The sequence below is a fragment of the Leucopleurus acutus genome (assembly GCF_964270905.1).
Source record: "Leucopleurus acutus genome assembly, chromosome: 13".
Taxonomy (NCBI): Eukaryota; Metazoa; Chordata; class Mammalia; order Artiodactyla; family Delphinidae; genus Leucopleurus; species Leucopleurus acutus.
The window spans coordinates 73,085,153-73,112,730 of record NC_139155.1 but is presented as its reverse complement, the minus strand read 5'-3'; the positions used below and the strand labels follow the sequence as shown (position 1 = coordinate 73,112,730).

The 27,578-nt window shown below is 51.2% G+C and overlaps 1 protein-coding gene across 1 annotated transcript; it reads right to left on the bottom strand.

Moving 5' to 3' along the window:
• Nucleotides 1-26,174, bottom strand: FAM222A (family with sequence similarity 222 member A; the record flags this gene model as incomplete). Its single annotated transcript, XM_082853086.1, has 2 exons — nucleotides 26,054-26,174; nucleotides 1-1,286 (listed from the first exon to the last, which is right to left on the bottom strand). Exons 1-2 carry the CDS (start codon nucleotides 26,133-26,135, stop codon nucleotides 1-3), a joined length of 1,368 nt encoding a protein of 455 aa, XP_082709212.1. The 5' UTR covers nucleotides 26,136-26,174.
• Nucleotides 26,175-27,578: the final 1,404 nt, after the last annotated feature.

Sequence of the window (27,578 nt, the reverse complement as noted above, 5' to 3'; positions counted from 1 at the left end):
TTATCTGTAGACGGGCAAGCGGATGTGGGCGTGCTGGTGGTCGAGGAGCCGGGGCACAGCCACCGTCTCGTAGCCCTTGCCCAGCATCTGCTCCTTGATGCACGGGGGCCGGATGTCGTTGATGAGATACTCCAGTGACTGCAGGCTGCTGCTCAGCACGGCCGTGTTGCACACGCTCTTGCTGGGCAGGCCTGAGAGGGTCTCCGCCGGGGGCCCCGCCAGCTCCCGGGCCGCCCCCGTCCCCAGCTCGGTCACGGCCACTGCCGCGGCTGCCGGATTGTAGCAGTCGCTGGTGGGGGTCACCAGCACGCTGTTCCAGGGGGCGGCGAAGTACTGGCCCACGGTGAAGCTGGTGGGCAGCCCCACGCCGCAGTTGACGGGCGACCCGCCGGCCCGCTCGTATACCCGCCCCCCACAGGCCTCGGGGGACTTGCTGGCCACCGTGCCGCCGCTGTAGGCCCGCAGCGGCTGGGGCGGGGGCGGCGGCGGCGGCTTCTGCGGCCACAGCAGGTAATCCAGGCCTCCGTCTGCGTACCCTGTGGGCTTGGTGGCCCCAGCCAACGTCAAGGCCGGCGTGCTTCCCTGGCCCAGCTCGGCGCCTTTCCGGCAGTCGGGTGGGCCGGCAGTGGCCGGGTAGGCCAGGCTGGGGAAGCTGGGCACCGGGCCGTGCTGGGCTGGGCTGGGGTGCGGAACGGCCACGGCCTGGCAGGCGGCGGGCGCAGCGCCTGGGGCCTGGCACTGCTGGTTGAGCTGGTAGAGGATGCTGTGGATGGAGGGCAGGTTGGAAGGCGGCAGGGGCAGGCCGCGGCCGGGCAGGGGGATGACGGAGGCGGCGGTGGCCGCGGCCGCGGGCAGGCCGGGTGGCGGGGCGGGCGCCTCGGGCGGCTTGGGGTAGGCCAGGGACCCCAGAGTGCTGGGCGCCGGGTAGGGCGCGATGCCCACCTGCACGGCGGCCGGCGACAGCTTGGTCCGCTTGCCCTCGGCACTCTTGAGCACGCTTTTGGTGAGCCCGGGGGGCGCAGCCACGCCGGAGGAGGTGACGGCGGCCTTGACGACGGCGAGCAGGCCCTGGTAGCCGGCCGTAGGCGGCGGGTAGGGGCTGTAGCGCTGGCCACTGGTGTCGTAGCCGTTGACGGTGCGGCTGAGGTGCTTGTGCTGGGGCACGCGGATGTTGCTGGGGAAGATCTTGATGGAGAGCGGGCTGTTGGCCACCTTCTCGGCGTAGGCGTCCAGCTCGGCCGGGCTCGGGTAGCGGGAGGAATGCATGGAGCTGGCCGCCGCCTCGCCTGTGGGGACACAGGAGGGGAGGAAGCACAGGTGGGAGCCGACCCTGCGACCCGCGAGGCCCGCGGGCCGCACGCCGCCACTGTCCGCGGAGGGGCTCGCCACCCCCCTCGCTTTGTCACTTGCTCCGTCATTCATCCTTTCTAAATCGTTAAGCTTCGGATCGAAGTGTAAAGTACGTTAAAGGAAACTGCATACATCACAAGCTGGCTGCACTTTCACAAACAGAACACACTCGTGTGACACCTAGGTCAAGGGAGAGGCCTGTGCCAGTCCCCAGAGGGCCCCCTGCGCCCCCTCCTAGTCAGTACCCACACCAAGGGAACGGCTCTCCTGGCCCCTAACGGCGCGGACTCATGGTGCCCGGGCCTGGCACAGGTGAGCTGGGATCCTGCAGTGCATGCTCGTTTGCACTGTCGGGTCTCCGCCACTTAAGGTTATGTTTCGAGGTTCATCCGGGTGGCCATGGGCGTGGCGGTCTGTTCATTCTCATGGTTGTGTGATGTTTGAGTGTGACTACATCACAGTTTTACTCATCCTTCCCACTGCTGATGGCATTTGGGTCATTTCTGGTTTGGAGCTGATACAAATAGTGTGACAGCCCCTGGGGCACGTATTCAGTGAGTCCTGCTGGGAATAGGCCCAGGAGCAGAACTGCTGGGACAAAGGAGAGACGAGAATGTTCAGCTTCAGGAGAGAATGCCCAACTTGCCGAAGAGACTGTGCCGGCTGCGCTCCCCGCACACACACACCCCCCCCCCCCCAGCACGGGAGTTACGGGGGCTCTAAACCCTCCACTCCACCTGCCTGGTACCGTCGTCCATTGTAGTAGGTTGGCCAAAAAGTTCGTTCAGGTTTCCCGTGCCATCTTATGGAAAAACCGGAACGAACTTTTTGGCCAACCCCAACACCACCACTCTGGTGGGTGTTCATTCCGCCCCTTTACTTGTCCTCTCGGCGCCTCATGTGCAGAATGGGGTGATGATGGCCCATGGATGGCTCAGTGAGTTGCTACGTGGCCTCGCGCGGGGCAAGTTGCCGCAGGTGGCTTTCATCCTGGTGCTCACCGACCCTCGTTCAACCAACAGGCAGCCGGGAAGGAGGAGTTTTGCCCCCGCTGGCTGCCCCTCCCCTCCCCAGGTCTGCCTGTCACCTGCAAGACCTGTGTGGTGGCCACTGCCTTTTTTGTGAGCTGTCAGCACGTCAGCTGAAGGGTGTACTTTGTTTATTTATTTATTTTTTGGGCCACGCCACACAGCTTGTGACATCTTAGCTCCCTGACCAGGAATTGAACCCGGGCCCTCGGCAGTGAAAGCGTGGAGTCCTAACCACTGGACCGCCGGGAAACTCCCTGAAGGGTGTACTCTGTGTGACAGGCTGACTGTCCCCACCGTCAGTGGGCACAACTGGGCCCTGCTGTGGGGGAGGCGGGTTGCCGGTGGGTAGACCCCCTTCTCCCATCCAAAGCCCCTCCCTGGTCCTAAGACATTCCTCAGTGCCGCCCAGGACCCCCTCTGGGGTGGGGAGTGGAGCAGGAGGCCTGCGTGAGGCAGATGGAGAGACCCTGGGCTTTGGAGCTGGCTGCCTAGGTGGAGTCCTGTCTGGTTGCAGGGCTGTGTGGCCCTGGGCAAGTTGTTGGCCTGGCCGAGCCTCAGTTTTCCCACCTATGGAATGGGGATAAGGACTGTGGCAGATCTGCAGGGCGGCCTCAAGGAATGTCTGTGCCAAGGGGCCGAGCAGGGGGTGAGACAAACAGTAGGCGATGGGAGATCGTGACCTGGCTGGGCCCCTGGGTGAGGAGGACCCTACAAGGTCTCATGGTGCACTGCCTTCCTCTCGGCCCTGTGGGCATCCCTGGGACCCAACAGTGACTCCTGCGGGGGTGTGGGGGGGTGTTCACCACTCCGAGCCTCAGTTTCCTCATATAAAATGGGGTTACACCGCTGCTAACACTACCTCCCAGGAGGGCTGTGAGGCTTTCATGAGTCGTGCGGTGGAGCGTTAGCAGAAGTGGGTCTCTCTAAGTGTGTTAAGACCCCTCCCACCTGCCTGGCACAGGGGTCTTCCTGGGAGAGGAAGGGGTAGGGCTTGTGCATGGCTGGGCCTGGCACTGTGGCTAGGACACAGTGCAGACCCCACCGCCTTCCTTAGGCCTTCCCACCACATCCCCTCCTTCCCAAGCCTCACCCGACTCCCTTGTGGACTTAGAGCCAGTCTGAGCAAAATGCATGCCGTGATGGGGGAGCCTCACCCCCAGGGCTTCAGAGGTAGCTTTCTGGAAGAAAGGGCATCCCTGCTAAAGGCAATGGCGAAAAGAGCGAGGAGGGAGGAGAGAAACATATTCCAGCAGAAGAAACTGCACAGGCAAAGGTCCAGAGGTGAGGAAGCCTGTCTCAGTGGGAACTATAAACCAGAATAAAAGCAGAAGCCCAGAGCAGGCATGCAGGGGAGGAAAGACCACGACAGGCAGCTCAGGAGGGTGTTGGGCCAGAGCAGGGCCTCTTCGCTGTGGGGCAGTGTTCTCAATGGTTCTGTCCCCAGGGCACACTGTTGACATCCGCAGATGAGTTCGGTTGTCATAGCTTGCAGAGAGGGTTCTACGGCAGCTAGCGGGTACGGGTCAGGGATGCTGCTAAACGCCCTGCGATGCGCAGGACAAAGACCTGTCAGGCCCCTGGTGTCTGCACTGCTGTGCTGGGAGCCCTCGCCCAAGGCATCGGCAGCTGTGGAAGGTTCTAAGCAGGTGAGGGGCAGGGCAGGCCTGCGTTAGGAAGACCGTTCTTCTCTGCCCTGAGGCGCAGGGATGTGGTCTGACCTGGGCAGGACAGTGGGGAGGGAAGAGGGTGGCGGCACCGAGTACCCCAAGGAGGCTGGGGCAGTGCCCCTCCATCCGTGTGGCCTAACCTGGGCCAGGTGGGTGGAGCTGACCCCAGGCCCCCCATCCCGACCCTGCCTGGGGCAGCCCCCACTCCTAAGTGGCCTAAAATAAACTCGGTGTGGAGAATGGAAATGTCACTTTGGCCAACGGGGGAATCTTTCTCCGAGATTGGATTTAAACTACATTATACAAGCAATTTCATGGGCACTTAGCGCCGCTCGGAGAGTCCCGCAAAAAAGGGACCAGCTCTTCATTTACCAGCCATAAATCAGCAGTTGCTATAATGAGCACAAAAATGTCACTTTTATGCAATTTTACAGATGAACAAAACTGGTGAAATTAACTGTGGTAACCTACTATAGTCAGCAAAAGCGGCTGCCGGGGGAAAAAAATTATATCTGTATGTATTTTTGTTCCTCTTAAACTCTCTTCCCAAGCAAGTTTCTGCCATTGTGGTGTGAAAACTCATTTGTCCTCGCCCGTATACTTTCATTTGGAGTTTATCTTGAGTATCGAATGAGCCACCAACTGTGAAAATGATTGAATCTACAAAATCCATCTAATGGATGGAATAAATTAGGTGCTTAAAACCTTAAGAAGAAGAAGAAAAAAAGAGCAATGCCTGTTACTAGTTTCCATTCATTGAAAGAAGGGGCCCATCTGGCCCCTCTGCTGGTCACCAGGGCTCAGCCAGGGTGGGTTGGTCCCTCCACTTTGTTGGAGCCGACGGTGGTGCCGTGACACAGAGGCCGTCCTTTGGTGAGCGCTTAGTATATGTGAGGCCCCCTGCCTACAGCTTTTCTCCATGCCTCTTGTTTGGAGCACCTGACAGCTCCGAGAGGTGGGAGGTGGTCCCATTTTACAGATAAGGAAGCAGACAAGTTGTGGCACTTTGCAGGCAACCTCCAAGATCTGTCCCCGTTTCTCACCTCCTGGTATTCACGCCCTTCCACTCCACATGGGGCTGACCTGTGTGACCTGTAAGATACCCTGGAAGTGAAGGAGTGTGACTTCCAGGGCAGGGTCGCGGAAGGCTCTGTGGCCTCCTCCCCTCTTGGGTCACTTGCTCTGGGGAAGCGGCTGCCTGTGAAGATGCCGGAGCAGCCGAGGGGGAGGCCCCCATAGAGGCACGTGCGCCTTCTCGGGGGCAGGTCTTCCAGCCCTGACCAAGCCTCCAGAGGACTGCAGCCCCACGAGAGACAGGGAGCGGAGCCACTGGCTAGGTGGCCCCTGAGCTCCTGACCCACGGAAATGGTGAGAGACGGTACGTGATCACTGATGCTTTAAGCCACTGAGTTCTGGAGCAACTTGCTACACAGCAGTAGCTGACTAATCCAGGCCCCCATTTCACAGAGGAGGAGATGGAAGCTTCCCGAGAATACACAGCCGGGGAGGGGCTGAGCTGCGATTTGCCTTCCATGTCATCATCCCCTCACCTGCACCCCAAGGCAGGCCCCAGCTGAGGCCAGGAGACTCAGGAGGCTCCCCCTCTTCCTCTTAGAATTAGGAGGCGGACAGTCCTGAGGAGGGACTATAGAGGCAGCCCGGAGGCTCAGAGAGGCAGGAAGTGACCCATCAGAGGGCACACGGCCGGGCAGCTCTCACGGCTGCCCTCGGCTCCCGGAGACTGCCGGCCGGCGGCCCTCGGCAGGCCTCCCCTGGACGAGCTTGTCTCTGGGTGGGCGTGTACCAGGGTCGCCCTGTTCCAAACCTGGCTCGATCGCTGCACCCCTGTGAGTCTTTGCATCTGCAGCCTCTACTGTCTCCCTTGTTCCTGAAGGGCTTTCTGCTGAGCCACCCAGGGGGCCTCAACCCCAGCCTTGTCCACCAGCGTACAGTAGCCCTGGCTTGGGCGGGGGGGTCCTCTGGCCACCCGGGCCAGGCTGGGCCCCCGAGTCCCGCTGGGCGAAGGCTCCTGACCCTCCCCCGGAGGTGGGCGCCACCACCAGTGTTCAGTGCAATTGCACAGCCCCATTTTGGCAAACGTCATGACACAAAAAAGGCCTCACGTGAAGGAAGCAGCCAGCCAGCTGTCTGTGGCAGGCTTCTATGCAGTGGCAAGGGTGGGGGGCAGCGCTCACGGGGTTAATGGGCAGAGGAGGGGACCCATGGCCCTGTGGGTCCCCTGGGGAGCCCCAGGGCCCACCTTGCCTGGTTCCCCGAGTTGGCCAGGGCGCCCCAGCGAAGGTTCCATCGGCGCCTGGTGCATCGCCGCAGGCACCACGGCAGATTCTGACTGCCCTGGGCTTGTCCTGCTGCCCCAGCAGACTGGGCTCCCTGAGCTGGCTTGTTCAGTGCTGTCCCCACTGCCCACAGGACATGGAGTAGGAACTCAGGAATGTTGCATTGAAGGAATGACGAGGCTGTGGCTAGAGGGACCCGTCCAGCCTGGGAGCCCCTGTTCACCGCCAGTCGCGCCACTTGGGAGAGTTGGTCCTGGGAGGAACTAAACCAGAGACAGCCCCATGGAGAGACGCCTCCCCCCAAGCCCGCATCCCCTGGGTGTCTCCTGAGCCCTCCCATGTGCAGGCACTGTCCTGGGCTTGGAGACGAGCGGCGGTCAAAGCAAACTGAAGTCCCCGCCCCCTCCGAGTTGCCATCTAGTCGGGGGAGACAGACAATAACGTGTAATGCGTCCGGCAGCGATAGGCCCCGCGAACAAGGAGAGAGCAGGTGTCGTAGTTTATGTGCACAATTCTTTGGCGTTCCTCCCACAAACGGCGGAGGCTAATTTTCCTTTAAACATGAACCAACTAAGCGACTCGATTCTACTGAACAGAACGCGTGGTGACTGGTGACTATCGTGGCTCAGTGGCGCTGAGTGACTGTCATGGCTATCACTAAGTGGCACTGGTGACTATCGTGGCTCAGTCCTGAGGGCGTATGGCTGCCTCCTGGAGCTCCAGGTGGATCTGTCTCTCAGGAGGTCCATCCCTGGAGTCATGTCCCTCCCCGCCATCATGTTCTGGGAAGCCCAGGCCACGTGGAGAGGCCATGTGTGGGTGTTTCAGCCGACGGCCGGCACCCACCACCCGATGTGTGAGGGAGCAGGCCTTCGGAAGATTCCAGCCCCAGCCCGGGTCTTCCCGCAAGGCCCCCTACCCCAGCCCCGTTCCCAGCGACATCACGGAGCAGAGACACCAACCCCATGGCGCCCTGTCCATAGTCCTGAGCATACAACAGAGCTGTGTGAGGCCGCTGAGCTTTGGGGTGATTTGTTACGCAGCCGTAGTCATCGGGACAGCAGGGCGTGGGGGACGGAGAGGGATGGGATGGAAGGGCGCCTCGTTCGGACACGGCAGTCAGCGCAGAGGCTTCTCTGATAAAGCAGTTCTTCAGGACCGCGGAAGGAGGTGCGGTGTGGGAGTGAGCCGCGTGGACGTCTGATGGGAGAGTGGTCCCGGGAGCAGAGGCTGAGGGGAGTGGATGGGTGCGCCGGGCGCAGCGGGGCCGGTGGGGGAAGGTCATAGGAGATGGACCGGAGAGGCAGGGGGCGCACAGAGCAAACGGGCTGGGCCTTGGGGCCATTGAGAGGACCTGGGCTTTGCTCCACAGGGGAGGGTTGGGAGCAGAGGAGGGACATGACCTGATGTGGGTTTTAATGGGACCCCTAAGGCTACTGGGTGGGAAACAGGAAGAAGTCATCCCGGGAGCAGCCTGACTGTCCCTATGAGACAGAGCACCCAGGAGGCCCCTGGCAGAAACACACCTCGCTGGGCACTAACGCTTAGGGTGTTGGAAGGCTCTGATGATGCCGGGAAGCGGGTACAGTACAGGGATGTGGAAAGAGGTCACAAAGGGGGCTGTGTCTTCCTCCTTCCCTCTCGAACCAACATTTGAAGGAAAAAAGCCCTGGATGCCAACAGGGGCTGGCCTGGGAAGGAGGCATATTTTATTTCTTCTCTGTGCTTTTCTGTAATTGCCGGTGGCCAGCTACACCTGAGTATTGCTTTAGGGTGGGGGACAGGCACAGGCGCCCATTCCTCCCAGGGTGCTGCCTTTGATGTCTGCTTCAAAGCATCCTCCACTGCCCTTGGCCTTGAGCAGCCTGAGGCTCCCCGGCTCCCCATGTCATAGGGCAGCGTCTGCTCCTGGGCAGAGCACAGAGGGTGGTCGGCAGCCTTTTGAGAAGGAATCACGGCCAAATCCCAGCTCTGCCACACACTGGCTGTGTGGCCCTAGGCAGGCTGCTGCCCCCTCTGAGCCTTGGTTTTCTCTTGTGTAAAATGGGGATGATACTGCTGTTGCTGACGTTCGAGAGTTTTTGTGAGCACTGGAGAGGGTGCCTGCCTTCAGTGGGTGCCAAGGTTGTTGGTGATGAATTCACTGAAGTCCCTTCACTGCCTCCAGGCCCCCAGCTGCCTTGCTTTTCTCTGTAAAACCCTCCCGTGAGCCCCTCATTTGCATGAAGTCTTAGCTGCTCAGGGTGGCATTCAGGCCACGTGGCCTTGACCTCCCTCTGCAGCGCCCCCCCACAGACCCCTGGATGCCTGCACGGTGTCCCCGGGCCTCCTGTACATGCTGACCGCCCCCCTCTGTTGAGTGCCACCTCTGGGTCCGGCATCGCCCCAAACACCCGGGCCTCGCCCCTCTGCCAGCCCCGTGGAGGCCCTGGGAGGTGGGCCCTGGGTTCCAGAAGAGAAGGATAGGCATTCAAGGGACAGGACATCGGTGAGGGTTGCAGACGCAAATCCCTGCGTGGTTTGCTGACTGCTGGCAGACAGATGGGTTGCCAAGGAGCCAGAGCCCAGGTGGGGCAAGGACAGAGGTGGACGGGGAAGGCGTGCCCTGCCCTGAGGTGTTCTCTTTTGGTTTTTTGTTTTATATTTTTTGGCCGCGCGGCATGTGGGATCTTACTTCCCTGACCAGGGACTGAACCGGCGCCCCCTCTGCATTAGAAGCACAGAGTCTTAACCACTGGACCCCCAGGGAAATCCCCAGAGGTGTTCTCTTTTGAAACAGTGTTCAGACACCAGCAGGACACACCACACACCTGGTGGGCAGGCTGTGGCTTGTGGGCTGCCAGTTTGAGACCTCTGGTGGCAGAGAAACAATCTGTGAGCCAGGATTTGAGCCCCGGGCATCTGTGCCCCGGGACCCTGCTCTCAATCACTGGGCACCGTGGACACCATGGCTGGACCGGTTCTCTCAGGTTGATGCCGATGGCCTGGACACCCTGCTCGTCTAGTCTGTGTCCGTCTGTCTCCCCCGCCCCACACCCCGAGGAGAACTGCCCCATCTCTGGGTCCCCTCCAGTACCTGATCTGGAAGGGTGAACCTGGGGTGGGGTGGAATTGTCCATGCAGTGCCCAGCACGCAGTAGGTGCCTGAATTATGTGCCGAGAGGATGAAGAAGAGGTGTTGCTTACACCCCCGGTCTCAGCTGAGACACGGCCGCGGCCCCCATCCAGGCAGCCTTCCCTGCCTGCCCCCAGCACTCCCCTGCTGTAGCTGTTGGCTTGTCTCCTGGGCTGGATTTCGAGTTGTCTGAGGGCAGGCCTTGCTCCTTCTCAGCACCCTGATGCCTAAGAGAATGTGTGGAGCCGCGGCAGCTGCCCGGGAGCGTTGCGTGAATGACGGTGCGGGGTCTAGCGAATCTCCCCCCATGAACTGGGCTGCCCCTGCCCCCTGCCCCCCCCCCCCCCCCCCCCGCCATGGCCCCTGTGAAAGCCTTGTCGGGAAATGTGAAAGACTGCCTGGCTGGCTGGCGGTGCAGGCGAGCCGTCGCTGTCGTTAAGTTAATGTTATGGGCCTTTTACAGGTGTGTTAAATAGACGCAGTTATTAACAAGTACATTAAGCCAATTAAAAGCAGCCCTTTGAGTGGGATTTAATGTTGCTACAGGGAGACAGGAGAGTGGGCCTCAGTGGCACCCTGCCTTCCAGAAGCTGGAGGGGTGAGACTGGGGAGAGGTGAGCAGCTCGGATTCCGACTGGAGGCAGGCCATGGCCCACGCCCAGCTCAGCCACTTGCTGGGGGTGACCTGGGGCAGCCGCTGGACGTGAGCCTCAGTTTCTCGTCTGTAAGGGGCTGAAGGGGTGGGCGCATCAGGGGTTGCCGAAGTCAGCGTGATACTCTGTACGGGCAGGCACGTGGTACCTGCCCATCAGGGGGCAGGTGGAGGTGGGAGGGGTGGCCAGGGCAGGACCCCAGCCCAGGATTCCTGCTCCCACGCTCCGGGCTTCTCTGTGCTGCCCCGGTGGCAGCCCCAGGTGCCCCCAGGCACCTACCAGCCAGACGCCAGTCCCTGTGCGGCTGAGTGCGGCTTCCTGCTGAGGCACTGCACGTCCCCACCACCCTGCCCCCGGCGAAGTTGTTCCCTTGGTGGACCTCAGACTTTCTGACTGTAAAATGGGGCCATTGATAACTGTAGCTTTCCTAGAGGAGGGGTGGGAGAATGAAAGGTGTGCCGGGCACCGGAGCACAGCAGGTGTTTGGTGAGTTTTTTTCCTTCTTATGTTGTCACAGATTTTGCCTATCACCTCCTCCCTAAGGCTCAGGAACTGGACATGATCTGTGTTGAAACGGGGCTGGGGTGGGGTGTCCAGGACAGGAGGGGTCCCTGGGCCTGGGGCCTGGCCCCAGCCCCCCGGGAGGAGCAGCCCGTATCCGCATTCCCCTTTGCTGCCGACACTGCCCTTGGAGGTGGCAGCCTTCTGAATGCTCAATTAACGTGACACTAATCAGCTGGTGGCACCAGCAGAATCCCTAATGAGGCTGTCCCGGAGGCGGGCAGGGGAAGGCGCTGGGCCGGGGCAGACGCAGCTGTTCTCTGGCCTCTGCTGGGAGGGAGGCAGGGAGGGGAAGGGCGGCGGCCAGCCACCCTGACCTGCCTCCAGCCCACTGCCCCGGTGGCAGCCCCAGGGCCTTGGAGGTCAGGCCCGGGTGTCACTCCAGGTGCCCCAGCTACCAGCTGGGAGTAGGGGAGTGGCCCCAGCTCCCTGGCCGCCACTTCTCCTAAGGGGACGGAGTGAGGATTAAACAAGAGGATGCCTGGTACATAGTGGTGCTCAGAGAAGGCTGGCTGCCTGCCTTCTAGCTCTTTCTGTGCCAGAGCAGGCAGTACAAGGTAGTGGTGGTCACTGGGCACCGCACAAAGGGTCCTCTCATTCTCTAGGCATGTGTGTGTACGCATGTCCAAGCTCACACACATGCTCAGATGCCTAGGGTCACACGTGTGAGCCACGTGTGCCCAGATATTCAGGGACATCCTGTACATGCAGAGACTGGCAGGTGTTCGCAGGCACACGTACCCGTGTCTACATCCTCCTTCCCCGCTGGAGCCCCAGCTAGAGCCCTGCGGCGGCCAAGGTGTCCCTCCCCGTAGGCAGGTCTGGGAGTACTTCAGTCCCTCCCCAGTCTGACTTTCCTGCACCTCGGTTTCCCTGGCCTTCTCCCTGACTGGGCTCGGTCTCTGGGAGCCCACCCCTCACTCTCTCCCAGGACCCAGCAATGTCCATCCCCCACCCTGGGCTTTGCCTGTGTTCCCGTCTCACCCTGCTGCATTGGCCATGATGCATGTGGGATCTTAGTTCCCCGACCAGGGATTGAACCTGCGCCCCCTGCTGTGGAAGCTCGGAGTCTTAACCACCGGACCACCAGGGAAGTCCCTGTCCCTCTGTCTTCGTGGCAGCTGTCTTTGCCCTTTGGAACTGCTGCCTCATCTCTCCCTCCTTTTGGCCATTTTCCTACTCCTGTCTGTCCACATCCATGCTGGTCTGACCCCCCCCATCCCTTCCCTCCCCCCTCCAGTCTCTGTCTCCAGTCCTTAGTCTCACCCCCTCCCACCCACCACTGGCTCCCTGCCCCTCCCCGTTGCTGTCTTTGTGCCACCACATCGTGGCTCTCTATTTAGGATACTGGTCCGTTTTAAGTGCTGAAGACATCCTCTCTCAGTTTGGGGGCTCATCTTGACTTTTTCCTAGAATTCCTGTTGATGTATGGTGTTGGGTAAGGCTCCAATGTCATTTACTCCATATGTATAACCAGTTGTCCCAGCACTGCATATTCATCCCCAGTGATCTGCAAGACCCAATTCATCCTAGATGGAGCTGGTAGTGTGTGGATCTATTTCTAGATGCTCTGCTCCATCCCCTGGTCCCCTCTTTCCCTTTGTTAGTCCCATGGTTTCAGCCTTAAGCCATGGCAGTACTGGCCCTTATACTTCTTTTTTTTTTTTTAATTATTATTTATTTGGCTGAGTTGGGTCTTAGTTGTGGCACACGGGATCTTTCGTTGCAGCACGTGGGCTCAGTGGTTGTGGTGTGTGGGCTTAGCTGTCCGGCGGCACGTGGGATCTTAGTTGCCCGACCAGGGATCGTCCCCTGCATTGGAAGGCAGATTCTTAGCCACTGGACCACCAGAGAAGTCCCTGGTCCTTATACTTTTTCATCAAAAGCACCTTGGCCATTCTTGGCCCTTTGTTCTTTCCTTATCAACTTCCACACCAGGTTTTCAAGTTATACACAGGATGGCCAGGATGTAGGGATTGGATTGAATTTTTTCCATATTGAATCTCTGTCCATGCACAGGACATATGTCTAAGTTTGTTCTGGTCTTTAAAAACTGTCATTATATAAACTTAAATTTTTCTCCATAGAGGTCATTTACCTCTTTTATCAATTTATTTTAGGTCCCTTAATAAATTGTAATAGTATCATAACCTAGATAAAATGGACAATTCCTACATAGACACAAACTACCAAAACTGACTTAAGAAGAAATAGAAAATCTGAATAGACCTATAACAAATAAAGATATTAAATTAGTGATCAAAACATTTACCCACAAAGAAAAGCCCAGGCCTAGAAGGCTTCACTGTTGAACTCTATAGAACATTTAAAGAAGAATTAATGCCAATTATTCCACAAACTCTTCTAAGAAAGAGACTAGGAGGGAACACTTGCAAACTAATTCTGTGAGACCAGTATTACCCTAATGTCAAAACCAGACAAAGACACCACAAAATAACTATAGACTAATATCACTTATGAATATGTACTTGGTCCTACGGAGGACCCTCCTCTGCATCCGTGGATTCAACCGAGGACCAAAAATTCCAAAAAGCAAAACTTGAATTTGCTGTGCACCAGCAACTATTTTCACAGCATTTACATCATATTTACAACTATCTACATATCATTTACATTATATTTACAAGTATTTACATAGTATTTACATTGTACTAGGTATAAGTAATCTAGAGATGATCTAAAGTATATTCAGGGGAATTCCCTGGTGCTCCAGTGGTTAGAACCCCACGCTTTCACTGCTGAGGGCCGGGGTTCAGTCCCTGGTCGGGGAGCTAAGATCCCACAGGCTACGCGGTGTGGCCAAAATAAGAAAAAAGGATATGCATAGATTATACACAAATACTGTGCCATTTTATGTATCAATATAAGAGATTTGAATATCTGTGGATTTTTGTATCCATCGCCGGGGGGCAGGGGGGAGTCTTGGAGCCAATCTCCCATGGATACCATGACTGTACATGCAAAAATCAACAAAATACTAGCAAACTTAATCCAGTAATATATAAAAAGCATTATACACCATGACCAAGTGGGACTTATCCCAGGAATATAAAGTTGGCTTAACATCCAAAACTCAATGTAATACACCATATAGATAGAATAAAGGACAACTACCACATGGTCATCTCAGTGGATGCAAAAAAGCATCTGATGTAACCTAAGGTACCTTCATGATAAAACATTCAACAAACTAGGATAGAAGGGAACTTCCTCAACTTGAGAAAGAGTATTTAGGAAAAATCCACAGATTATGTCACATTTAATGGTAAAAGACCGAATGCTTTCCCTCAAAAATTAGGAATAAGATTGCCACTTCTATTCAACATTGTACTAAAGAGTCTAGCCAGGGTGATTAGACAAGAAAAAGTCATTCACATTAAAAAGCAAGAAATAAAATTGTCTCTTTTCATAGATGACATAATCTTGCACATAGAAAATCATATGAGGGCTTCCCTGATGGCTCAGTGGTTAAGAATCCGCCTGCCAATGCAGGGGAAACTGGTTCAAGCCCTGGTCCAGGAAGATCCCACATGCCGCGGAGCAACTAAGCCTGTGTGCCACAACTACTGAGCCTGCGCTCTAGAGCCTGCAAGCCGCAACTACTGAGCCCACGTGCCAACTACTGAGCCCATGTGGCACAACTACTGAAGCCCGTGCGCCTACAGTCTGTGCACCTCAGCAAGAGAAGTCACTGCAACGAGAAGCCCGTGCACCGCAATGAAGACCCAATGCAGCCAAAAATACATAAATAAATAAGTTTACAAAAAAAAAAAGAAAATCCTATGAAATTCACTAAAAAAACTATTAGAATAAACAAGTTCAGCAAGTTTGCAGGATCAGTGTACAGAAATCAACTGTATTTCTATACATGCCCAATGAACGGTCCAAAACAAAATTAAGAAAATGATTGCATATACAAGAGCATCAAAAAATAAAACTTAGAAGTAAATTTAACAAAAGAGCAAAAGTGACAATCTGAAAATAATTTTTTTCAAAGAAATTAAAGAAGATTTAAATAAATGGAAAGACATCAGACATTCATGGATTAGAAGACTTAATATCAAGATGATAATATTCCCTACACTGCTGTACAGATCCAACACAGTCCCTATCAAAATCCCAGATGGCTTCTTTGCAGAAATTCACAAGCTGATCCTAAAATTCACGGGACCCAGAAGACCCAATACAATCTTGAAAAACAACAAAGTTGGAGGATTCACAATTTCTGATTTCCTGACTTACTACAAAGCTACAGTAATCATGACAGTGTGGCACTGGGATAAGGAAAAACATGTAGATCCAAAGAATTGAGAATCCAGAAATAAGCCCTCACGTTTATGGTAAACTGATTTTTGCCGAGGGAGCCAAACAATTCAAGAGGGAAAGATTGGTTTCTTCAACAAATGGTGCTGGAATAAGATAGCCACACGCGAAAGAATGAAGTTGGACCTTTCTTCACACCATACACAAAAGTTAACTCAAAATGGATCACAGACCTAAAAGTAAGAGCTAAAATTAGAAAACTCTTAGGCAAAAACATAGGAGTAAATTTTCCTCCTTAATGTAGGGTTAAGCAAAGCCTTTTTAGATACAACACTGAAAGCACAAGTGAAAAAAGAAATTTTTTTTTTTTGAAAAAAGAAATTTTTACTTCATCAAAGTTAAAACCTTTTGTACTTCAAAGGACACCATGAAGAAAGTGATAAAGGCAACCCTAGAATGGGAGAAAATATTTGTGAATCATGAATCTGATAAGGAACTTGTATCTAGAATATATAAAGAACATTTACAACTTAATAAAAAGACAGCCCAATTTAAAAATGGGCAAAAGAGCAGAATAGACATTTCTTCAAAGAAGATATACAAAGGCCTATGTGCACATAAGAAGATGCTCAACATCCTTAGCCATCAGGGAAATGCAAATCAAAACTACAGTGGTACCACTTCATCTGCACTAGGATGGCTGCGATCAAAAAGATGACAAGTTTTGGTAAGATGTGGAGACACTGGAACCCTCATACACTGCTGGTGGGAATGTCAGATGGCGCAGCTGCTTTGGAAACCAATTTGGCAGGTCCTCAAAAACGTAAGCAAACAATTACCATGTGACCCAGCAATTCCACTCCTAGGTGCATATGCAAGAGAAATGCAAACATACGCCCACACTGAAAATTATATACAAATGTTCATAGCATTATTCATAATTGCCAAAAATGTGGAGATGACCCAAATGTCCATCAGTTGATACGTAGATAAACAAAACGTGGCATATCCAAACAATGGAATATTATTCGGCACTAATAAGGATGAAGTACTGATGCATGCTACAACACGAACCTTGAAAACATTAAGTTAAAAAAGCCATACATAAAAGCCCACATATGACATGATTTCATTTATATGAAATATCCAAAGTCGGTAAATCTAGAGAGACAAAGTAGTTTCGTGGTTGCCTAGGGCTGTGAGGGGGCTGAGGGGTAGCTGGGCAGTGACTGCTATTGGGTATGGGGTTTCTTTTGTGGGTGAGGAGAACATGGTCTGGAAGTTCATAATTGGTGATGGTTAGACAACTGTGAATTTATGCTAAAAAGAATTCACTAGTATACTTTTAATGGGTGAGTTGTACAGTCCCTGTTACCATACATGTAAAACTGTCCCCACCCCCAAGTGAAATAGTATCTTTTTGTAATACACATTTTCCAACTCTTTGTTATAGATACAGAGCTGGCAAACTACCATCTGCAGGCCAAATGTGGTGCGCAACCTGCTTTTGTAAATAAAATTTTATTGGAACCCAGCCATGCACACTCATTTCTGTGCGTCTGTGGCAGTTTTCGCACCACGATGCCGCAGAGCTGAGTAGTTACAATAGACACTGTGTGGCCTGCGAGGCCGAATATCGGCTCTTTACAGAAGAAGTTTGCCCACTTCTGCTGTAGAGGAATGAAATTGCATTTGTATGTTGATATTCTTTTTTTAAAAACTGTTTTCTATTATTCCACTTTTATTTTTTAAAAACTTTGTTGAAATGTAGTTGATTTACAATGTTGTGTTAGTTTCAGGTGTACAGCAAAGTGATTCAGTTATGCGTGTGTGTATATATATACATATACTCTTTTAGATTCTTTTCTATTATAGGTTATTGCAAGATATTGAGTATAGTTCTTTTCTATTATAGGTTACTGCAAGACATTGAGTATACTCAAGATATTGAGTATAGTATAGGTTATTGCAAGATATTCTATTATAGGTTTTTGCAAGATATTGAGTATAGTTCTATTATAGGTTATTGCAAGATATTGAGTATAGTTCCCTGTGCTGTACAGTAGCTCCTTGTTGGTTATCTACTTCATGTATTGTATGTTGATGTTCTGTCTGCAAATCTTGCTGAATTCTTGTTCTCTTGAGGTTTCTATGCAGACAGTCTGACTTCTTTCTAATCCTTAAAACTTGTTATTTATTACCCCCTGTCTTACTGAGATGGCCAGGACCTTTGTACAGTGTGGGAAGGCAGTGATTTGGGTCCCTGTCCTCCTCTGATTTTATCAACCCTTGGGTTGGTTTGTGGTGGACTGTGGTTGTATCCTCCGTAATAGAAGAAGGAAGTTGCCTGCCGTCCTAGTTTGCTAAGAGCTTATTTTTATTCATTCAATCGTAAAAGGAGGCTAACTCCATCCGGGCCTGTCCTGGCTGTCACCTCTGAGCGTCTCTCCTCTCCTGGGCTCGGTTCCGAGGCGGGGGTGGCCCTGGACCATCCCTCCATCCCCGGGGCTGTGCTCAGCAACAGCTCTGTAATTGAATCTGCGGTGCGGCCAGCGGTGGGTTTTTAATTTTATTGGAATTTTAAATTGCTTTGTTTCTTCCTTATTTTATTAGTGTTAGTGGAAGCAGCTGCACCTGCAGGAATGCTTGTGGGGCTATGGCCCACAGGGGCAATGGCGCCAGCCTTTGGGGCCGGGGGCGTTGGGCAGGAGTCAGGTGAGGAGGGGTGGGCGTTGGGGAGAAGCTTCATCTGTGAAGATGCGAGGGATGGGCTGGGGAACCTCTTATCCCTTTGTGGGTATGGGTGTGGGGAAAGGGGTCCTGCCCTCTGGGGGAGATGGGGGCAGGTAAAGGGTTTGAGTCTGCTGCCAGGCCCTGGGGATTCTCTCCTTTTCTTCTTATTCCCACAACACAGCGGAGGAAACTAAGGCCTAGAGAGGGCCAGTTCGTCATTTGCCCAAGACCACACATACATCCCATTCAGGGCACAGCCAGGATTTGACCCCCAGGCCATCTGGTCTCAAAGCCTGTGTCCTGGGGGCTCCTGGGGAAGAGAGCAGGGCAGTCACTCAATCCTCATCTTCAGAGGACCAGCCTGAGGCACAGAGAGGCTGCGTCCCTCACCCAGGGTCCGGCAGAGCGAGGCTGGACGCTCACACCAGTCTCCTAGGGTAGCTGCCACGGCCCCTCCCTCCCTGGATGACAGGTCCCTGAGTCTACCCCTGCACCAGCCAAGCCCCCATGGTGCCTCTCTGCCTGGCCCATACTTTTAGCGGCGTGTGACTCAAAGTTTGTGTATCAAAACCATGATGAGAAAGTCAAATATTTATTAGGGGCACGGTCCTGAGCAGCTGAGAACAGGCTTCTGTCCCAGGGATGGGTGGGTCCTGTTTGGGACCCAGGGACTCTACCCAGCTGGGAGTAGCCCAAGATCTCAGGCCTGAGGTAGGGAAGGGGGATGGACTTTGCCTCCCGCCACATCTTTTTCCCTTTCTTTTTCTCCAGGTCACTTTCTCCGGTTAGCTGGAACAGGCTACAACAGCCAGCCACCTGGGCTCCTGGACACGTGGCTGCCCGTGCCCCCGGCTCGGCCACCTGCCTGACCTCAGGTCCTAGAGAGGTAAACAGCCATTTCTGGTTCACTGACTATGTTCTGGGCGCTTGTGGAGGTCAGTCCTCGTGCAGCCCAGTGTAGTCAGGCAGCTCTGATCCCATTTCACAGGAAGAAGAGGGAGGGGGCGCTCAGACCAGGCCACGTCTTCTCCCCACCGGTTTTTTGACATTATCATCACAGATGGTCAGAGCTGGATGGCTTCTTAAGTCCATCTGATCTGACCCCTTGCTTTACAGAAGGGAGAATGCAGGCCCCAGGAGGCCAACTGACTCATCCAAGGTCACGCTACATGTGGCCCAGTCGAGACCTTTCTCCCTCAGTGAGAAACAGCATAGCCCGAGGTCTGGTCACAAAGCTCAGGGCCAGCCCTTCCTGTCTCGGTTCTGCCTGGGGGCCACAGGGACAAGAGGGTCAGCCTAGTCCTGAATGCCCGGGAGTCTTTCCAGGCCTTGACCAGGCAGCAGGGCACCCAATTCAATTTGCTTATCTCCCTTCTTGCCGCCCTCTCTCCTGTGCTCTTCAGTTACAGGTAGAGTCAGTGTCTTTTCCAATAAGTGCAAAGATGTCAAAGGGTCTCAGTGGGCAGGGGAAGCAGGACATCCTTGGTGGCCCTCCACATTCTCTAGTTCCGGCCTTGAGGCAGGAAGGAAGGACTGGCCCAGGTCATTGTGCCCAGCCCTTATCTCCAGCCAGTTGGCAGCAGAGGGCAAGGCAGGAAACACTGGCACCTGGACAGTGGCAATCAGAGGTTAAAATGCACAGATCCTTTAAGCCAGCAAGCCCATCCTGGAAGAATTTTTTGCACAGATATACGTACGTGTACGAAGTTGATGTTCATTACAGCACCGTTCAGAATAGCAAGAGACTAGAAACAACCTAAATGTCCATCAACAGGGAGACGGTTAAAATGTTATATTCATCTGTACAATGGAATACGAGGGTACTCTTTCTGTCAGGTGAGGAATAATCTCCAAGACACATCGGTAAGAAAAAAGGCAAGGAGCTGAGAAGTATGTCGGGGTGCAAATGTTTACATAAAAGGTATTTACTGCCCCTCCTACGTGCATGCATTTTTCAGGAGGGTATTTAAGAAACTGCTAATGCTGGTTTCCTCTGGGAAGGAGAGTTATTTTTCACCGTAAATTCTCATGCCTTCTGAATTATGTGCCACGGACAATCTATTCAGTGAAGTATCTAATTTTATAAAAGAGAACGTGTTCTCCCTGGAGGCCATGTAAAGGAGGGAAGGGGGCTGTGCATGAAAAACATTCTTCCTTGGAACCGAAGGCCCTTCCAGATTATCTGTCATTGTTCTATTTTTGATGAGGCAGACATGTATTCTGTAAACCCCTATCTCTGAAAGAACACCATCAGAGGACCTTCAGTTCTGAGGATGTTGATATAACATCTTAGGTCCCCCTTGTCTTTCTGGAAATACCCTCCAGAGGCAAGTAATCAAAATTGAACCAGCACAGGACCTAATCAAAATATGTAAGAAAAGGGAAGGAAAGGCAAATTATAAGTAATGGTTGGCAAATAAACACTTCCCATCAGAAAACTGTGGCCACAGGAGAGATGAAGATTATGGCCAAATATTTCATTGTGAAGGAAACAATGTAGTAAGCAACTGTTTCCATAAAGCAGAAATGCAAAGAGTAGGAGGAAAAAACTTATTATAAAAGGAGAAATGGAATGAGCACAGGGAGGAAAAAAAAGTCATAGAAAACAGGATGAAAAGTGATCAAAATGAAAGGGAAATAGGGAGTCAGAAAGGCGTAATTAGAAGAGGGTACATAGGGAAGATGGGCAAAAGACAGCCAATCTGTGCTTAACTAGAGTCCCCAAAAGAAGGAAAGTGAAATAATACAAGCCTTGGAACTGCCTGTCGAAAGGCACAGACTGTTCCAGGAGAAACAGACTCTGAAGGGTCAATCTCAAGACACAGGCTAGTAAAGCAATGGCATGAAAGATGTGGAAAGATCAAAATGAAATATAAAGGAGGAGGGCTCAGGCTTCAACTTCTCCGTGGCAACATTCAACATAAGAAAAGAACAGAACAAGGTCTACAAAAATCCTCAAGAAAACAAAGTGACCCAGGAATTATTTTTTTGCTCATTCAAGTAGAAAGTCGACAGACCATTCTGAATGTGCGGGAATTCCGGGAGTGTTGTTCACAGGAGGCCTTAAGCCGTAGACTAAAGGGCAACTTCAGATGGTGGAAAAATAAGGCAAAAGAACTGGTGATGAGCATGGACCCTGTTTATCTAGGAGACTGAGATGGGTAGAACTGTGGGAGTGTGGTGATGTAACCAGATGTTAACATCACAAGCCCTAGGAGTAAAGTAATGGTATCACTAAGAAGAGAGGGGAGGGGGAAAGAGGGGAACAGTAGTATAAGTACACAGGTGTCCTCATTTTTAATAGCTGGGATCAAAAGATATTTAAAGCTGATGTCAGTTAATAGAGGTTTAAAAGGGTGAAGTGAACGCTGAGAAAGTGCTGTAGGGAGAAAAAGGAAATACACTAATTTCATCATTTTGTTCATTTTAGGGTAGATGGAATAGATGCTGTTACAAAGAGAGAAAAAAATTAGGGAATTATTTAATGCTACACCACTAGAACAAGAACACCAGCCTTCCCTATGAGTAGTAGGTACACAAAGCAGAGAACTTAGATCACACAGGGAAAGACTTTTCAAAGCAATTAAAGCAAAGCACAGCATGACTGAACTAATACCAGACATCTGTTATATCAATAAATGTAAATGGCCTAAACTCTATTAAAATTTTTTTAAAAGGCATTCAGATTGGATCACAAAGCTTAATTCAACTCTATATTATATGAGTCACATCTAAACAAAGTAATTCAGAAAGGTTGAAATAAAAGGACTGGCAAAGGTTTCAAGAAAAATGTGAATTAAAAAAGCATCTTAATAGGCAGTTACCATCTTAATAGATAAGATTGAATCCAGGCCAAAAAGTATTAAATACAGCCAAGAAGGATGCAGTTCACTATGGAGATTTAAGGTACTAATACCTGCGCATTAAATCCCATTGCATCTTGGATACACAAGACCTAACTAATGTAATTAACAGGGTAGATATAACTGGTTAACACCAAACTCTGAATCCCGGAAACAAAGCCACATCTTTTCAAATTCCCATAAAAAGTCACAAAAATCACCGGAGATTATATCACAAAGAGAACTTCACTAAAGTCCAAAAAAGTAGAAATCATAGATAGCATTCTCTGATTATAATGCAATAGAACGGGAAATAACAAAATACAAAGGCACCTACTACCTGGGTGGATAGATGGAACTCAAATGAGCCTGAAGCCAAAGAAGAAGAAATCAAAGCCAAAGTTGTAAAGTTATCTAGAAAATACTGATAATAAAAACACATGCTAGAACCTACAGGATACAGCTAAAGCAGTGCTGAGAGAATTCACAGCCTTAATTTTCCTTTTTTTCTTGTTTAGCAGTAAAAAGATTTAAGCCTCTCAAGACATTTTTTAAAAAGGAAAGCAGGAAGAAGATTTTAATAAAGATAAATGCATAAATTAATGAATTAGGAACCAGAAAAGGGTAATTACTAATAAATGGATCCTAAAGATGGTTCTTTGGGAAAGGGGGGTAGATAACCTCATTAGCTAACTAACCTAATCAAGAAAATGCGGAGGGGAGCACACACAAAATATACAATATAAGAAACAAGGGTGAAGTAATCACTTAAAAGAATTTATTTTGTGCAACCTCATGCAAATAAATTCAAAAACCTGGATAAAATGGGTACTTTTCTAGAGAAACATAATTTACCAAACTCATTCAAGAACAATTAGATCAATCATTACAGAAGAAATAGAGAACATTATCTCAGAGTTACCCAGCCCTCCATCTCCCAAATAAATACACTAGCCCAGACTGCTTCATGAAGGATCAAACAATCTTTAAAGAACAGATAATCCACTTCTACTTAAGCTGTTATAAAGCACAGAGGAACAAGGAAAGCCTCCATTGTCTTTATGAAGCAAATGTAACACTGATAGCAAAACCCAACAAAAACTGTTCCAGAAAAAGAAAACTAAAGACTATTCTCACTGATGAAATTGAGGCAAAACTCCTAAACAAAATATAAAATCCAATTCTGTGGTATGTTATAACGTAATATTTATCGTGACCACGTGGGAACCAACCAGGAATGCAAGGATGGTTCAATATAAAGAAATCTATATCATTATTCATATTAACAGAACAAAGAAAAAACCCATATGATCAGTTTCACAGACATTGAAAAGTCATTTGGTAAAGTTCAGATTCCATTCTTGATTTTTTAAGTTCTCAATAAAATAGGAATAGATGGACACTTATTTAACCTGATAAAATATCTGCCCCTAAACCAGCATTCTGTGTAGTGAGGAAATCCTAGAAGCTTCTCAAGGGCAAAGACAAAGCAAGAATGTCTACTGTCACCACTATTATTTTTCACTGTGCCAGGGACAGTAGACAACACTAATAAATAAGACAAAGAAATCAAGGTATAAAACTTGCAAGGGGCTTCCCTGGTGGCGCAGTGGTTAAGAATCCGCCTGCCAATGTAGGGGACACAGGTTCGAGCCCTGGTCCAGGAAGATCCCACATGCCGTGGAGCAACTAAGCCCGTGCGCCACAACTACTGAGCCTGCACTCTAGAGCCCGTGAGCCACAACTGCTGAGCCCGTGTGCCACAACTACTGAAGCTCGTGCGCCTAGAGCCTGTGCTCCACAATGGGAGTAGCCATCGCAATGGGAAGCCCGCGTACCGTAACGAAGAGTAGCCCCCGCTCGCCGCAACTAGAGAGAGCCCACGTGCAGCAACGAAGACCCAAGGCAGCCAAAAATAAAAATAAATAAATTTATCAACAACAAAAAAATTAACTTTCCAGAGGAAGGAAACTTTAAAAATGTGTAAGATCTAAATGAAGAAAATACTAAAACATTCCTGAGGGACACAAAAGAAAGTCTGAACAAACAGAAAGGTATAGATCATGTTATTGGAGGGAAAGACATCATAAAAATGTCATTTCTTCCTAATTTATAAATTGCATGCAATCCCAGTAAAAACCCAAACAGGATTTTGTTCTTACCTAGATAAGTTGATACTACAGTCCAGACAGAAAACTAATGGAACAGCCAAGGAATTTCTGCATAAGAGGATGGTGAATAAGAAGCACCAGCAAATATTAAAATGTTTTATACACATGCTTACAGCATGGATGAACCTTGAAACACTATGCAGAGAGAAAGAAGCCAGTCACAAAAGGCCACATACTGTATGAGTCCCTTCCTAGCAAAGTCTGAAACAGGGGAATCTATAGAGAAGGGAGGAGCCAGGGCGATGAGGGAGTGGGTAAGGGATTTCTTCTGAGGTGATTAAAATGCTCTAAAATGAACTGTGGTGATGGATGCAAAGTTCTGTAAATACACTAAAACCCCTGAACGGTACACTTCAAATGGGTGGATTGTATGGTACGTGAATAATATCTCAATAAAGCCATTAAAAATGTTTAAATGTGTTATAATGCTACAACAATGAAAACAGTATCGCACTGATATTTGAATACACTTGCATCCATACCCCACACTTTGCACCAGATAAATTATCAAATAATCAAAGATCGTATATTTTAAAAATTAAACCAGAGAAGAACTAGAAGAATCCCTGGGGACACCTTTTTTTTAATTTTTAACAATAATCTCAGCATGAGAAAGGACATTCTAAGTATGACACAAAATCCAAAGGCCATACTTCAAAAAACTCGTCCATGGCAGAATCAAAGACAAATGACAATTTGGGGGAAACATCTGCAATTCATATGGCAGACAGAAGTCTAATTCCATCATATACAAAGAGCTCCTATAAATTAATAAGGACAAAACCCAATGAGAAAAACAGATCAAGAAGATGAATAGATAAGTCAGTCAAACCACATCCATGAAAATTACAAAAGCACATACCTTCGACCCAGTATTTCTTCTTGTAGAAATTTATGCTGTAGTTTTATTCACACCTTTGTGACATACCCAGTGACAGAGTTTGTTGCTGCATTGCTTGTAATGGCAACAGGTTGGGTATGGTTCTTCTTAGGGGACTGGTCAAATAAATTATGGATCATCCGTGCTATGAAAAACTATATGGCAAAAGAATGAGGAAGCTCTTTAGAGGCTGACATATAGGATATACTGCTAAGTGAAAAAGTGAGGGGTAGGACAGTGGACAAAATATGTATATACACACATTTGCTGGGATGCGCATAAAACGTCTTCTGAGAGGACACACAACAGCGGGGAGAGGAGGAGTTTTATCTCTATACCCCTTTATTCCTTTTGAATACTGGACCACGTGAGTATATTACCATGTCTGAAGATAAAATACATATTAAAAAAGCAAAAAGCAACAACGTAAACACTATGGTAAATGGCAACCACTCCTGCACTATTGGACAGAGGCAACAGGAAAGGGTGGGGACTGTGGTGAACTGGAGATGGGTGTCCTCTTTAAAGAGGCAATAGTTACATTCTAACCAATAGCTACAGGACAGGAACACAGGCTTATGTTACCAGATCCTCTGATTTGTGTTCAAGACACACTACATCCAGATTTTTATACAAACCTCCCCGTTTTTAAATGTGTCTAAATACTTGGGAAAAAAAAAAACAACCAAACAACCTATGGTGGTTAAAAATAATCACATCAGAGGGTTTGGGAGCCCTGTCCTGGATGGTAAAGGAGGACAGACCCTTGGAGGTTACCAAGTCCAGCTCCCTAATGGCCCAGAGAGGGAAAAGACATGCCCAAGGTCACCCAGCAATTCAGGCCGCAAGCTGGGATCCCATTCAGGACTACAGTGAACTTTTGAACAACGTGGTGGTTAATTCAGGCATAACTTACAGTTGGCCCCGCATATCCTCGGTTCCTCCATATCTGCGGATTCAACCAACCACGGACCCTGTAGTACTGTACTATTCACTACTGAAAGAGATCCACCTGTAAGTGGACCTGCACAGTTCAAACCTACATTGTTGGAGGGCTGGCTGTGTTTGCTTCCCCGTTATCCTCTCTGCGGATGCAGAGGGAGACAGGACACACGGTCAGGTCACAGAAGAAGTGCTGGGGTCGGGGCCATGGTGCTGGTAGTGGTCAGAGAAGGCTCCTGGGGAGGAGGTCACACCCAGTGGGAGTCAGCCAGACCAAGGGAGTGGGGAGGGGCCCCAGGGAGGCAGCACAGCCTGGGCAAAGGCCTGGGAGAACACGGACGGTCCAAAGCAGGGTGCTGGTGGGCAGATGTGCCGGAGCGTGGACGGCTTTCCCCGCCTGGGAGCTGCCCTGCGAGGGCCCGAGGTGGGGGAAGCTTGGTGTGTCCAGGGGAGAGGCAGCCCCGTGGACTGCGGGGTGGGCAGAGGAAGGGGTGGGGCCAGGGCCGTAAGGAGGGCGTGTCACTCACACTTGCGCAGCTCCAGGCTCTTTGTCGGGCAGGCCAGGTGTTGGCCGGGGGCGTTCTGGGTCCTCTGCAGGCAGGCCAGCATGGCTGAGCTGGGGGCCCGCGGCGGGGGGGACGCGCTCTGCGGCAGGGGCCCTGTGAGGAGGGAGAGGAGGCGCTGGTCACCGGGGCTGCTCTGTGCCCACCTCCCCCCTCCCCGCCCAGCCCTGCTCACTGTGTGGGCCACCTCCTCCAGGGGGCTTCCCGACGCCCCCAGGCCTGCTCAGACCCTCTCCCCCTTCGTGTTCCCCCAGCAGGCCATCCTTCCAAGAGTGGTGGCCTCCAGCTCTCTTGTAACCGCCTGCCAGCAAATCCGTACCAACCTCCCCGCCCCCAACCTTCAGCCTTGAGCTCATCAAGGGCAAAGACCCCATCTGGTCATCTTGGGAACCAACATGGAAGGGTGCCCGGGAATGGCCAGTGGGCGAATGGGTGTCCCCACTTATTCAGGTGATGGTCTGCCCTCATCCCCGGCCTGGAGACTTCTCACAGCGCCCCTGGAGGGGAGATGCCCGGGATGGTGTCCCCGGGAGAACCAGAGGTGACCTGTGCTGAGCCCTGAGCCCAGGCCCCGAGGGCCATCAGGGCCCCCTGACCGAGTGCCCTACTCCGAACGGAAAGGGCAGGGCCACCCAGGGCAGCTCTGCCAGGCTGGGGCGAGGTCCCCCATGGGCAGCAGCTCAGATGTGGCTCCACACAGGTCCACCTGTGCTCATTCACCCAGATTCACACAGAAACGAGCATCTTTATCTTCACAGAACCCACTTTTCCGAGAACCCAGAGCCCCCGAGGGGCAGGGTGACACAGCCTGCCCTGGATGGATGCGGAGAGGGTGGGAGGTCTCCTGCCAGGGTCAGGGTAAGGAGAAGGCAGGCTCAACCCTGGACACTACTGATGTCCACCCAGCCTGGGCGCCCCATGCCCACCCTGTCCTGCTCCCACACCACCGCCACTGCCAAGGCCTGAGCCACCAAGCTGGGCTGGGTTGAAAAAAGAAGAAAGCGGAGGGGAGGGTGTGTTGAAGGGGAAGAAAGAGAAGTTATTTAACACTAAACAGGTGTCTGGAGCCCTAAATTCTGCCGCTTTCTTCTAATAATGAAGTATTCATGAGGAAAAGCCTTTTTTCACTACTTTCTTAAGATACTAATTTCACAACAAGCTCCTTGTTACAGCGCAATTATTCCAATCTTGTTATTTCCCCGAGACGGGTGCAGCCTCCTGTCTGTCCTGGACTCCCGGTAAATGAAAGACAATCACGTACCCACCTTTCATTATGCTCTATTTTACTTTCAGCAAAGGTAGCCTGAAAGAAATGATTTACTCTGAAAGGGACTTTTATTCAGTTTCAAAACCAATTTTCTCCTATTACTGTCTCAGAAAAAAAAAAAAGAGAGAGAAAGTGGGGGTGGATGGGGGAGGGTCGGTGGTTCTCATGCGCCACGCGCCCAGTCGCCAGCCTTAATGCAGCGATGCAATGAAAGATCTGGTA